The following is a 14,570-nucleotide window of genomic DNA, read 5'->3' as shown; positions in this document are numbered from 1 at the left end:
AGCAAGGTAAAGATGGATTAAGTTTTTTATCTCCTCTCCCCAGGGTTGTATAAATGTTACCCGAGGAAGATGCTCGCTAAAATACACAACCAGTGTTAATTTAATTTGGGGAAAAATTTCCACATCTTACCTAAAATGGCCTCCAATATACGACAAACTAAAAAAACTGAAAATTACGATTGATTTTTCTACAAGCAAAATATTTACTGTAGTATCTTACCATGAGATACTTTACTCATGTAGGGATCCAAGTGGCAAACGAGTTAAAACTCGAAGAAAAGGGATTGAATAATTTTTGAGCAAGGTAATTATATATATTTCACCTGCTTCTTCCCAACACAGTGATGAGCCTGTTGAGTACCATATACCATACAAAGAAGCATGATTATTTTTCTATTTAATATTAAAAGGAAAGATTTGCTAGCTATTTTACCTTGATCTTTTTACAAATGTCCTCCCAGCCTTGGTTCAAGGCGATGAGGTCTGGTTCCGCCGATCTCCTGCAGTCTCCTCCTTGTTTCATCAATTCCAGGGCCTGATCTCTTACATCCTCGACCTTTGGAACCAAATCTTCGACCTCTTCTTGAAGATGCTAGAAATGGAGAGGGTGAGATCATAGCAAAACACTGTTCAAATTTCAATATCCACCAGCCTTCCAAAGCCATTAGTGTGCTATTTAAACATCACTATCGTCGCTTCAGAAATGAGTTGCTTGAGTTGAAAATAACAGATAGATGTAGATTGTTCAGAGTTAAGGACTGTGATCAGGGTAAAAAACCTGCTCGTTTTGGCATTTCTTTTTAAGGTCATGCTAAGTTTGCAGTATGACTATGTATGAAGTGTCAGCATATAGTATGAAGGCACTTAGCAACCTTAGGACTAAGTGTCCTGAAGATTGGTAGTGAGTCCTTCATTGTACTCATACATTGTTTGCTGTACTCACCTTCAGAGATTTGTACTCATAATAATACTTGGAACTCTAGCATTGATACTAGAACACAAACTCAAGGATTTATACTCATAATTATACTTGGAAATCTAATACCTAGTACCTGTACTCATAATGAGAGCTTTGTCCTCATACTAAAGAATATGAACTCATATTTATACCTGTAAATCTAATATGTATACCTAGTACCCATACTCATGCTAAAAGCCTTGTACTCAGACTAAAGGATTTGTACTCATATATATATTTGTAAATCATATATTTATACCTAGTACCCGTATTCTTGCTGAGAGTCTTACACTCACACTCAAGGATTTGTACTCATATTTATACTTGGAAATCATATGTTTATACCCGTACTCATGCTAAGAGCCTTGTACTCACACTAAAGGATTTGTAATTATATTTGTAAATCATATATTTATACTAGTACCATACTCTTGCTGAGACCCTGGTACTCACACTTATGAGTAATTCTATACCTGTACTCGTACCCATCCAGTTTACTCTTACTACTCATCTGGTGTCCAGAAGCCAGTACAAGATATAACTTAACGAGAATAAATACAATCTGCTCATACCCCAATACTCCAAACAACAATGGTTTGTACACAAATAGCAGTCCATTACATCACATGTGATAAAAGGTCATTGAGCACTGCCTCAAGTATGCTAGAAAGTTAAAGAACGGTCTCTCCTGCTGCTAGGAGTGAATTCTTCAGAATGACGGACACAATTATTAAGAATAACAAAAACCACCCATTCCATGTTCCACTTATTGGTCTTTTGATTGATTGCAGCTGAAATCTGTATATCTTGCCTAAATATATAATTCAACTGTACAGGGATTCCTTCAATTATTCATCCATCATTTAGAAACTCTACTATCACTTTTAGTCATTTATTATACATTTTATGCATTAACCTTTCAAGAATCTTACTTACTATTTATACATTTATATCTGAATTGTTTTATAACATGCTGTTTCTTGATATTTGATATGTTTTTGTACTCCTATTTAAAAATATTTACTATTTAAAGTGGTTTTAATAAATGAAAATGTTCCAACCTCAACAAGTACTTTTCTGCCAACATCTATCACTTGATAATTGCTTATATAGTTTTCCATCGAACCCTCAAAGTACAAGAACTTAAAAGTCTGAGAAAAACAGTTTTGATGATCAGAAGGGGCAGGAAAGCCCTTCAGGGAACCAAAAGCAATTCTTAACATGCATAAACTATGGAATTATTAGCCTCATTAATCCTCCCTCTGCCCTATTTAATCTCCCCCCTGATTAAGTACCCTGATCAAGCTGCCCTCGGCAAAATACAACAGAATTCCTCTTCCAGTTAAAGGTATGCTGTATTGGCTCCAAATATGCTAGATATTCAAATATGGTCACCTTTGTTCAAAATTCTTGAACTGTTTTTATTACAACCTTGGAGGAAATCTGCCTCACTTAGACATTCAGTCATCTTGTGTTCCTTAAAAATGTCTGAGAAACAATTTGGAAAGAAAAGACCCTCCAGGAATGTACTTTTTTAAAACTTCTAGCAATTATAGCATGCTATAATTTGGGGCCTATACTGACTACCTTTAAACACAGAGCTCCAGCAATGGAAGTTAAAGAAGAAAGAAAAGTAAGACCAATTCTTGACAGTTTAACATTAACTGTTTTTCAGGATACTAACAATTCTAGATGCTAAAAACTCACGAAAATACTGGTTATCTACTTCAAATTCCTTTACAAAACCTTTTGACCATATCAAACCAATTCATTCATACTGGAGACACTGCAGAAGAGCTGTAATAAAGGTATGACTGACGAACATTCTCCTGAAAACTTCTCTTCTCCATTGTGGTGTCCTGATTGATAATAGCATCCTAAAGACATGATCAATCAATAGCCAAGTTATATAGAACGATGCAAGGTTAAATAAAGACCTCTAGCATTTTAAGTAAACTTCCAAAATATGACCAATTTCTTGATAGTTGAGCTTTCACTGTTTTCGATAATGAAATATACTGCCATGCTAAAAAATATTGTGAATGCACCGGTCATCCTTCAGCACTATTCAAAATCTTCTTTCGCCATTTCAAGCAATCTCGACAAGTGGGACACTGCTGAAGAGCTTTCACTGCATAACTGACACCCCTCACCTGACGAAACAAACTGGCATCGGAAATTACTTGATATACTATTCTGGCCACTGTGACACAACGAGAGAAGGCTGACCACTCTGACAAAAGCCAATTTAATACACAATAATGAATCCATACATTGTTCTGTATGCTTATTAATTATAACATACCTACAGATAACATCAATTGGGCTTCCAAAAACTACAAGAGAACTCTTCTCATTAAACAAAGATCTCCAGCGAAAGTAACAATTCCAAAATATGACAGCTTCTTGATAGCTTGGCATTCAGTTTTGTGGAGGGGGAATGACTTTGGAACCTCTTCTACACCCCTAGGGCTAGAGTGTCCCTGTTTCAACTCTGATTAGCCTTCACAAACTGATTTGGGGAATCTCCGGTTTTGGTATTTTATTACTACCACCCACAGGTAGGTTACAATAGCTATGCACCGACAAATTCTCGAATGACCCAAAAAAGAAATCACAACAAAGGGTTTAGAAATTGGACTGGAACTCTGTAAATCCACAAAGATTCCAAACTTCGATCGATTAGACACATGAGAAGGAAAATAGAAACTGATCCACAGGAATTTTTGGAATTTTCACCCCATTAACAGCTAGGAATCATGTCTATTAAGCGATATACGATTTCAAAGTTCAAAATGTTGTTTGGCAATTTTTGCACGCAGCTGAGAGAAAAGTATATATCAGTCTTTTTTCAGAGGACCGGAGGGCTAAGCAGAAAGATCTGTTATAACTTTTACTGTAGCAATGCTGAAATATATAGGATTATAATGTAACAGTATTTGAAAGAACACAAAAATGATGTTTTCATTTGATTGATGTCTACAAACTCCAACTAAAATTTGCAAACCCCGCCCAACAGATCATGAGCCAATCACATCTCCCTATTTTGTTTACGGCCTTTAGGCCTAGGACAACTTTCACTTTAATGGTTAGCCTGTGTTAGGTCCTTTCTCTTGAGTAGTATCTTTCGGTCTTACCGATATAAACACCCCAACACTATGTGGAAGGAGAAGCCATGGCCCCAATAACTTTGACAGCCAAAACTTTCATAACGATGTGGTCTGACCAACGGCCGCAATTTCAATATCAGTGGACATAGGTCAGAATCCCGGGGCCACCTCCCCCGGCCCCAAATCTCACATCAGAGTCCCTGCTCATTATTGTTAGGAACGTGGGTGAACTTGAGGTTGGTGTTTAAATTTAAGTTCCAGCAAAGCCTCAAGTCATAATAATATAATATTATCAATGTATATTAGAGAAGGACAATGCTTAGATAGATATGAGAAATTTCTTGGCAACAATTTATAACACTGAGGAGGTATATACTTTAAATGTTCTCTATCATTTACAGACTTGGGTTGAAAATTAAAAAAGAATGGACTGCTAATAATAATGAAAAAAGAATGGGGGACACTTTGACAATTAGAGTTTGGCTATCAATCACATAAATTAATTATTTCAAAATAGCAAAGAAATATGCAATGTTGATGACCTTGATAACAAGGAATACAAATTTGTAAGGAATTTATTTTACCTCAGGAAACTGAGTTCCATTTGAAAACCCAGAATTGAAAAAAGCAAGCATGTTTCCCCTCCTGTGACTCCCCCCCCCCTTTCCTCATGCTAATTACCTTAATTCTAAATAATGAAACACATTGATTAGATAGTGAGCTTATATTTCTCTCTCTTATAAAACAACTGACTGCATTTTAACACTGCATAGTAGATTCTAAAGGACTTAGGACATAGCAACAATCTTTAATCACAGGCCTGTTATATGCATAAAGGTACACAACAATATTGCGAGAACTTTATTTATACATATATCACAGCATCAAACATCTCATGTTTCACAGCATATATCATGATAACCTATCCTTATGGTTCATTTCAAGACTAACAGTTGTTCCCTTTTCTTGTGCCCCAATCAACACTTTCTGAAAATCAAACTTGGAGATATTTTATTGATGCTACCTTGCAATAACCAACTAAATCAATATTCCAGTTTAAAAGATTATTCCTGCGGTTCATGGATTTTACAGAAGAAGAAAAAAAGGTAAAAAGAGAAAAAGGGAAAGTATGAGCAAACAGTACATTTGTAACAATATCATTTCTCTTGATTGCTTCCAAAATACACTCTGCATTTTAAGTTATTAAAAATATATGTAACCTAGGACAATTTTTCAAACCAAAGTCGCAAATCATCAAAGATGCACTAAGGAAGACATGTGAAGGTACAATTTCTTAAGGGGGGGGGGGGGGGGACATACCAATTTCACCTGGGAAAGGAGTCCTGAAGGGTCAGAAGGAAATAGGCATGCAGAGAATTTTTATCACCATATTGTGTGTTCACACTTTGCAAGAATCAAATCAAACTTTATACTTTAAAAGTTCCATTGCAAGTCAAAATGTGTAGTGGAACTAATGTTGGGTGGAGGCAGGGGGTAGGAGCTGGGGGCACTGCATGGGAGATGTGCCCCCCCCCACTTTTTTGCAAAATAGCAAAAGTGCCCTACTGGCAAATAAAATGTGCCCCTTTGATGAAGAACTGTCTTTTGGATATCTTAAGCCTTTGTTGATTTTAATATTTTATTTCAATTATTCATGTGCACCATAATACCATAATAGTATTGATAGCATACTAACACATCATATATATTTAAGTGATATGGCATCGGTTTGTAGCATTACGAGTGGTGGTTGTGGAATGAGAAAGTGCCCCTCTGATGTTGTGGCCCCCACTTTTTGGAAGCTTCCTACCCCCCTGGGTGGAGGTGATGGAAGAGGGGGGAGGGACAGAGGAGGATTGGGATCAGAATGTGTTTATACTAACACAAAACAAAATGTTACATTGTCTCGCTTGGAATTTTTTTTTTATCCAAAAGTCGTATTTCTGTGTGATTCTACTTATGACAATTGATGCAAATTGTATACATATAAAGATCTACACAGTTAATCTGGGGTATCAAGGACAGAATCTTGAGATCCAATGGCAACTTTCATAGGTATAGCTTGACAATGATCTAGACTTCTCACCTAGACACACTTTTCCATGTCTTCCATTATTAAATATACTAATTACTACATTTTATCAGAAAACAAAACATTTTGTTATTATCTCGGTTCCTTCTTTAATACTGACATAATCTGTCTAAAAGTCCAAGGTTATTTTGTATAATTAATCAACTTATATAATGGGATTTAATACTTCCATTCAAGAGTTTGACAGCAGAAACAACAGACTTTAAGGTCAACAGAGAACAGCCAAAAAAAGGAAAACCCGATAGAATCTCCAAATCTAGTAGACACCATCAAAAGATCACTAAGGAATACCGAACTGGGACAACAATCAAAGATTTGGCACCTTAAATGGTGAGAAAAGCCAACTTTTAGGCAATGAACAGACAATGGGAAGTTTCAATGAGCGGTTCTGTATACACGCACAGTGTCACAAATGTGACAAAAGACTTGAGTTTCTGTTTGAGGGAGGCCGTCATTTTATGCAAGTGTGTTAAAGGCATTGAAGACTCGCCCCAAACTGAGTGCCGCGCTCTGAAAAAGTTAACTTTCCGTTGCTTGCAAGTGATGTTTTCTTCTTGTCGCTACAAAATGCAGACATTAATGAAACTTGATACCTTGTTATCTTTTATCTAGACCTGAGATGTCCACGCTGCTATGTACACTGTGTTGTGGGTATTGACCGTAGCTGTATGTATTGACTGTACACTAGTGTCTAATTACCGACAGTAGCAAGCTGTGTGTGTATTTTCTGGGATCGATGGTGGTGTCTAACACTTCTGTTACACCTCATTCGAAACTAGGTCAGATTACCGGCATGAGACGTTTCTTTGTGCGCCAGTCTTCACACCCTTTAACAGATTTATGGAACGTCAGCTTGACTAAATAAATGACATAAACTTGCCAGTCCAAATGCACCTAATGTTTGATACTTCAAATATTGGATGCTCTTCTCAATGCTCTAATCAAACCTTGTCTTGTACTAGCTGTAACTAAACATATATACTATTAGGCATTCATTGTGGGGTTATATATACCCCTCTGGAATACAAATATGCATATTTTGTTGCTTTTCTGAGATAATGCAATCCAAGATAACTATTTCTTTAGATCTCAGCCCAGCCCCCCCCCCCCCCAAATAAAAAAATCCCTCTCATACTGTAGTTATCAGCTGTGAGGATAAAACTGCATACGTTGTCGCTTATTTTATTTTATGCAAGTGTGTTAACAGGTTTATGGAAAGTCAACTTGACTAAATAAATGACTCAAACTTGCCAGTCCAAATGCACCTAATGTTTGATACTTCAAATATTGGATGTGTCTTGTAAAAATCTTCTCAATGCTCTAATCAAACCTTGTCTTTTACTAGCTGTAACTAAACATATATACTATTAGGCATTCATTGTGGAGTTAAATATACCCCTCTGGAATACAAATATGCATATTTTGTTGCTTTTCTGAGTTAATGCAATCAAAGATAACGATTTCTTTAGATCTCAGCCCAGCAAAAAAAAAACCCTCTCATACTGTAGTTATCAGCTGTGAGGATAAAACTGCATACGTTGTCGCTTAAAATTGTCATTACGCATTTTCAAAGCTTCATTGCAACTGTTTCAGGTATGGTTGAATCTGTGATGCATAATTCATATAATTCCAACATCTGTGCATAAGAGACCCCCATATGTATGTGAAAGCAGAGAAGTATATGACAATCACTGGTACTACATATCCACTTACTTACTGTAGGATGTTTACAAGTGCAAATGACAGATACTTCATGCAGACATACTGTAACTATCTTAAACAGTTCATGTTACAAGAGCTGTCGGGGATTCGACTCCCACACATTTTGTTATGAATTTTATATTACCCAAGCAACTCTGATATTTGGTTGATATTCTGCAAATTATGTCACAAAAATAAAAGCATATGCAAGTTTCAGATAGTATTGAAAATTTGGGTGCTACAGAATAAACAGATTATATTTGGAAATGATCAATATTCATAAAAAGTATTCTCCCTCCCCCCTTCCAAATCCCCCTCCCCCCAGTCCCTTCTCCTACTCTGGCCCTTCCTCCCTCCAACTTCTCAATATAAAGTAATCTAACCTGAGAAGATCAAATCACAAAAAGAAAATTAACCAGCCAAAAATAACAGTGTACTGCACCGCACCATGACAAACATGACATCAGACATAGACTGTGTCAAAAGAGATTAAAAAATTAAGGATGAAATGTGTCTGTAATTTTAAATAAATATACAAACTAAAGCAGACCAGATTTTAAAAAAGAAAGGCTAAGCTGTCTCAGATTCAAGACAACTGAAAGTTCAATCCAACAGGTTTCGTCAAGTTATTGCTGTCTGCGCTAGCCTCCCCCCCCCCCAATACGTGATACCGCATCAGAAATCACCAAATTATAAAAAAGAAAAAAGATATGCCTCAAGACTCACATGAATCTGGAAAAAAACAGCCAGTTTTTCCTTGTTTTCAGTTTCTTTTAACGTTCACCAGTTTAACTCGTATGTAATCCATTTCACACACACAGTTGACTTTCGCTACGATATTACTAATCTGAGCGTCGTCAGACTACATAATGTGTAATCACCGCAATTTCTTCTCCTCTAATAACAGACACTTGAAATGTACCGGCAACGATAGTGAAACAATCATTCTGTCTACGACGATGTTATCTTGGAAGATTTAATTAATTGAAATCTCAGAGGCACGGTGGTTGCTGCTTATAAACTCATTGCAATTTTCATGCTTACAGGCCGCGAATATGGATCCTTTTATACAATTTACATAGTATTACTGTACATAGGAAAGTGACAGAAGCCTCATTTACTACGACTCAAACGGCAGGGGATTAACTTATCGGTATTGCATCGCAATTGTGCTATACAGTATAGGCAAATTGCTATCCAAGTGCAAAGGTGTATAGCAGTTTTGTACACAGGGAACCATAGTACTTAAGAGTAAACAATGTCAGAAACTTCAAAAACAGCTACACAAAATTTGAACATTTAAGTTATTTCCTGTGTAGAGTTTACACAGTTATGCTAAGTAAGTAAGTAAGTAAGTAAGTAAGTAAGTAAGTAAGTAAGTAAGTAAGTAAGTAAGTAAGTAAGTTAGTAAGTAAGTAAGTAAGTAAGTAAGTAAGTAAGTAAGTAAGTAAGTAAGTAAGTAAGTAAGTAAAACTTTATTGCTCCAAATAAGGAAATTAGTGTCTCGCACATAAAAGTTCAAAACAGTACAAAAATATATGAGCAAAGGAAAATAAATCATTTTTTTCATGCTTTGACATATTTGCACTTCCTAGCAATACATTTTATATCCATACAACATAATTGAATGACTACACACTCAGTATGGCTCATTCAGCCAAATGCATTATTGAAGTTTTACAACTATTTTTGTACCCTCTGGTATTTAGAAATTCATCTCTACTCAAATAAATGTAAAATTCCCCAACTTTCCAATCTTCGCAAGTCCGAATGACGGAAAATTTTCGACAAACAGAAGAAGAATTTGGTCTACAATAAATAGTATTAATTACCTGAAGATGTAAAGAAATAAAACTTACTTTGTTTTTTTCTTCCATTTTTACCACAAAATTGCAAATGTGGAAAATGACTTGAGTAAGAGATATAATCTATCTTGACTTAGCTATCACATGCTATTACAAATCCTCTCCAAGTGAGAAAATGTTCACAATGGAATGTTTCCATATGATAGATAGATTTATAGTGCAACAAGTATTGGTCTACTACAGAGCATAGCATGTAAACTAATACTGGATCAGTTTGAATGGATTAAAGATTACACTATCTGAGAGAGAGAGATACAGAGACTGCTATATCCCTGTTGTGCTGGATAGAAGGTAATTCTTTATGTATACATGACACACACATTATACACATACATACTCTAAAGGGTAAGTGTTTGGGAGATTGCTAACAATTTAAGTACTCCATCCCTTAGGTAAATACCAGCATCTAACTCAAAAACCCAGGAAAAGGAGCACTTGTATATATATATATATAGTGTACACAGCTAGATGTAGACTGCAGTATTAACTGTAGCTAATAAAGAAGCAAGTAAGTGACTGATATATATGCTACCGCCCACTGACAATATTTACACTGTAAAAGGTACACACCGGTAAACTATGTAGATTCTTGCTTAAATTCCTATTAATCTGTTAGAAAAGGAACTCTTGCTCCCACTTGTACTCCTCTCCATCCAATCCAACCCCCCCCCCCCCGCCCGCTCCCTCTCCCTCCCGCCAAATACAAAAGAAAGTAAATCTAAGGTGAAAGTGGTGACATAAATTTAGTGAAATGATTACCAAAATAGAGCTACTTCATCTAGAAGATTTCGTGCCCATATATACCTTAGGGCATACTTGATTTTGTTATCTTACCTTGTAAAATGCAAGCTCTTCATCGGATGCCTGCTGGGTTCGAGGCATGGTCTCTGATTCTATCACTTTCTTCTCAGCTTTGTCCAGCCAGTCTTTAATATCTCTCAAGTCCAATTTGAATTTGCTAACTTGATCTTGGTAACTCTGCAACATTAAGGGATAGACAAAAGTTCCAATGCAGTTCTGATATCTAATATTTCGGAAAGCCAGAAATGTTGCGGTATTACATCGTGACTTCCCTTTACTGTTTTTCTGGAAGCCGTCTCTAGGCAAAGACTATAACACGGTTTGTTGCTAACACACATTACAACACCGCTGTGGCACAAAAGATTCACACAATAGATTATAACAACTATCTCTTTGAATGATCACCTTAACCCTATAGTTTAAAACTGATCAACCCCCAGAAAATCACAGAATAACATGTCAAACAATGGCCTAGTAGTAATACAATGCTTTTTACCTGCTGATTCAGCGGTTTTAAATACTGTCTTTTCTTCATGGGTGTATTTATTTATTAAGTCAGCCATTTATATCAATATGCAAAGTCAGTTGATACTTCTATTTTTTTTTTTTTGTCTGTGAATAAGTTTAATATTATTGTGTGGGTATTGTTGAGCTATTCCATTGATAATCTGTATACAAGAGTTTAAAGATTGACCCTAATAAACTAATCTTTCAGATACTTTATCATATATGATAATCTGATTGTATTCTCTGTAAGATATACTGACCATTGTCAAAATATTAAAATATATAATAACAAGAAAACAATGATCAAAGTACTATTAGGTATTAAAGTAGGACACATTTAGGAAAGGTCTGGATTGATAAACTATGGAAGAATTCACTTAATAGGTGTAACACAGAAACACTACACCATGATTAAAATTTACACTTTGCATCGTAAGTTGCTAGTTCTAAATCTGATGACACCATACTGGAAAGTAGAAGGAAAGACCATGTTACCTAAATTGTGGCATGACGGGATTTCAAGGATGCAAGGGGGGGGGGTGGGGTGGAGGTACATCATGTAGAGAGAGAGAGGGAGGGGGGTGGGTTCTACCCGAAAAAAAAATGTAAAATGCAAATGCCAAATGGTGCCTTCTGAGGGCATATTTAGGCTGTAAAATTAGGTCAATAAACACAAGACTGTGCTTATAAATAATGAGTGATGTTGAAGAGAGGGTCCCTTAGCTGAACAAGCAAAAAGACGATCCTTTGGCCCCTGATGCCCATGCACTGACCTGAAAACATAATCTGTTACTTAAATGCATATAAACTTGTATGAAATTAGACAATATTTGGAATAAAATAAACCAACACTTTAAATTTTGTGGGACGTAATTTTATGTCCTGGAGCAAAATAAATTATCCATATCTTCAGTTGCAAAGTATCCCTAGAATAAGTTCTTGTTTAGGAAGGATTCTTACAAAGAAATGCACTCTTTGTTCATTTAAATTTATGCCTTACTGTGATCATAAGTTGTCTGGAATAAATTATCTTTAATAACTTGATATAGTGCACAGCTAACTAGTTGTAACCACTATACACATAACTCTCTTATAGATAGAATAAGGGCGATTCATTTTTGTGAAAATATTTGTACACATCTGGGCATGCTTTGACAGTGATGCTACGAAAAGTGCAAAATGCTGTTTGAAGTATGCTAATCCACTGAGATGATTACACTGAGAAAAGGAGTGTATTTGATTTGTATACCTGTACACAAAATGCCTCGACATGATGATATTATCTACATATTACATGTACATCCTTGATATACACAAAATGCCCACATATTTTATATACACAAAATGCCCACATATTTCATACATAGAAATGCCCCCATATATCATATACACAAAATGCCCGAACATATCTTATACAAAAAATGTCCACACCTATCATATGCACAAAATGCCCGCATATATATCGTATACACAAAATTCCCACACAAAATGCAGGATGTGATATGCACAAAAGACTATGCCTCTACAACACAGAAATGATCCTCATCCAGAGAAGCTATGTTGAAAAACATTCGGAATGAAACTTCTAATTATTTAAAAAAATATTTCTAAAGCTTACTTGTTCTTGGTTGACTGTGCGTTTACACACTGAGACCGCACCATTCATCACTACCGTAGCTCTCCCAACTCTCACAGAAATTTATGGCCACAATGTGGTATCACAACCCAAAACTTTATACAATTCAACTTTTTCTCCAGAATGATTTTGGATGCAACATTTACAATTATATATCAAGTTGTGATACCATCACTGTGCCATATTTTACTTTTAATAATTGTCTGTTAAAAGTTAAAAGTCTATGCCATACCTCAAGGTGTCAAAAGATCTTTGTGGTTTACATAAAGGTGTTTCCGTGAACAACATTATCAACACCTACGCTCAGAAATATAACCTTGAGAAATCCCTGAATGGGGCATTTTACTGACAGAGACAATACAATGAAGATCAAATTCCCATGCTACTATTATTGGTATCCTGTGAATCAAGGATCATTATTTCATTTAGTTGACACAACAGTGGATAGAAAAGGTATGGAACAGTCGTTGTTAACACCACATGAACGCTTTCTTAGTACTGTCCTACCTTAAAGCCATATTTTCCATTGGGTTGTGATAACCAAACCTTGTAATAATATGCACATATAATTGTAACCCCCCCCCTCCCCACCCCTCTATTTGCCTCTATGCGATATGTATCAGCCCTGCGATAGACTACCGTAGCACATAGGTCTAATATTATTGGGCGGAGGTTCAACATCAATTCAACATGTTTTAACGTTGAACACAGAGGGCAGCTGTCTGATCTGTTCATGTAACCGAAGGACTATAACTATGAGATCTACCTAGTTGATACCATATGGCTGCTCCTCGTTGGAGAATTGATTACAAACTGCTTAGTTCAATAAACAAACTTTTATCTTCCACCAATTGATATTTTTTTTTAAACTTATGACTATCTGTTTATGATAGCACAGTTTAAGTTTAACTACAATTATCCCAAATTATGCTAGAAAGTCTGAAATTGATCAGAAAAAGGTCAGAAAAATGGTCACAAATGTTCAAATGTCAAGAAGCATTTTACTGTCACTCTAAAAGTAATTACAATAATCCGCCCATGTCTGGGAATAATTTGCAGGATCAGAACCTTTAGGAAAATGGCTTTTGAAATCTAGCAAGTTTTAGCATTTCAACTTTGTGGCCACTTCTCATCACCTTTAAATTTGTTGGCTGACAGTAGATCTATTGTAGGACTTCATGTTATAAACTTCTCCTGATAGACAGTATTTTGTAAAAACTATAAGATTTTATCATTTTCATCCACCAAGGCAAATGTTCATACCTGAGGTCAACAAAAAACAGTGCATGAAAGTAGTGGATTCTACCCCTATTCTTATATGCAAAGAAGGCTAGGCTAGGTACGTATCCTATATTAAAGCATGGTAGGTTTTTGCTAAGTGTTGTTTGACTGTCTAGAAATTGTAAACAGAGATTCTGTTTATATTAATGCAACAGAGAGACTATCAAAATAATTTTGTTCGGCAGTATTTTGATGGAAGAAGAAGTTATGTTATACTCAAAATGCAACCAACCCCTTGTATGACCAAACCAGTCTTAAACTGCTATATTATTAAAAGGATACGCAAGATTCAATTGGAGGTCTGCATACAGTTCCTTTGTGATCAGATGTAATGCTGTACTGATTAACACAGGATTACATTCCACTAAATTCTACAAGAAGACCGATGAATTCCATCCAATTTGAATGAACTTTGAATGAATTTGAATGGATAAACCACGCCACCTCTCTTGTATTAATTATTGTCAAGATTCCAAGTAAAGTATAAATTGGCTCATGGCGTAATCACACAAAATACATTAATTTTGAAAAATTCACACAGATTTTCCCCTTTTTCCATATATACACCCCATGCAGTGTGTCCAAAACAACAAAAAACAAATTCATGAATCAGTTTATA

General features: G+C 35.7%; 1 protein-coding gene across 2 annotated transcripts in view; it reads right to left on the bottom strand.

The window, feature by feature from the left end:
• LOC139963062 (dystrophin-like) overlaps positions 1–14,570 on the bottom strand; it is a 237,055-nt gene that overhangs the window by 69,173 nt on the left and 153,312 nt on the right. For both annotated transcript variants that reach the window (XM_071963541.1, XM_071963540.1), the window contains exons 32-33: positions 10,561–10,704; positions 434–592 (exon numbers count right to left, since the gene is read on the bottom strand). In XM_071963541.1, coding sequence (XP_071819642.1) covers positions 434–592; positions 10,561–10,704 — 303 coding nt within the window. The remainder of the gene's footprint in view (positions 1–433; positions 593–10,560; positions 10,705–14,570) is intronic.

Source organism: Apostichopus japonicus, chromosome 21 (genome assembly GCF_037975245.1).
Source record: "Apostichopus japonicus isolate 1M-3 chromosome 21, ASM3797524v1, whole genome shotgun sequence".
In the NCBI taxonomy this organism is placed as follows: Eukaryota; Metazoa; Echinodermata; class Holothuroidea; order Aspidochirotida; family Stichopodidae; genus Apostichopus; species Apostichopus japonicus.
The sequence above is the reverse complement of the archived record's forward strand: the minus strand, read 5'-3'. Positions and strand labels throughout refer to the sequence as shown.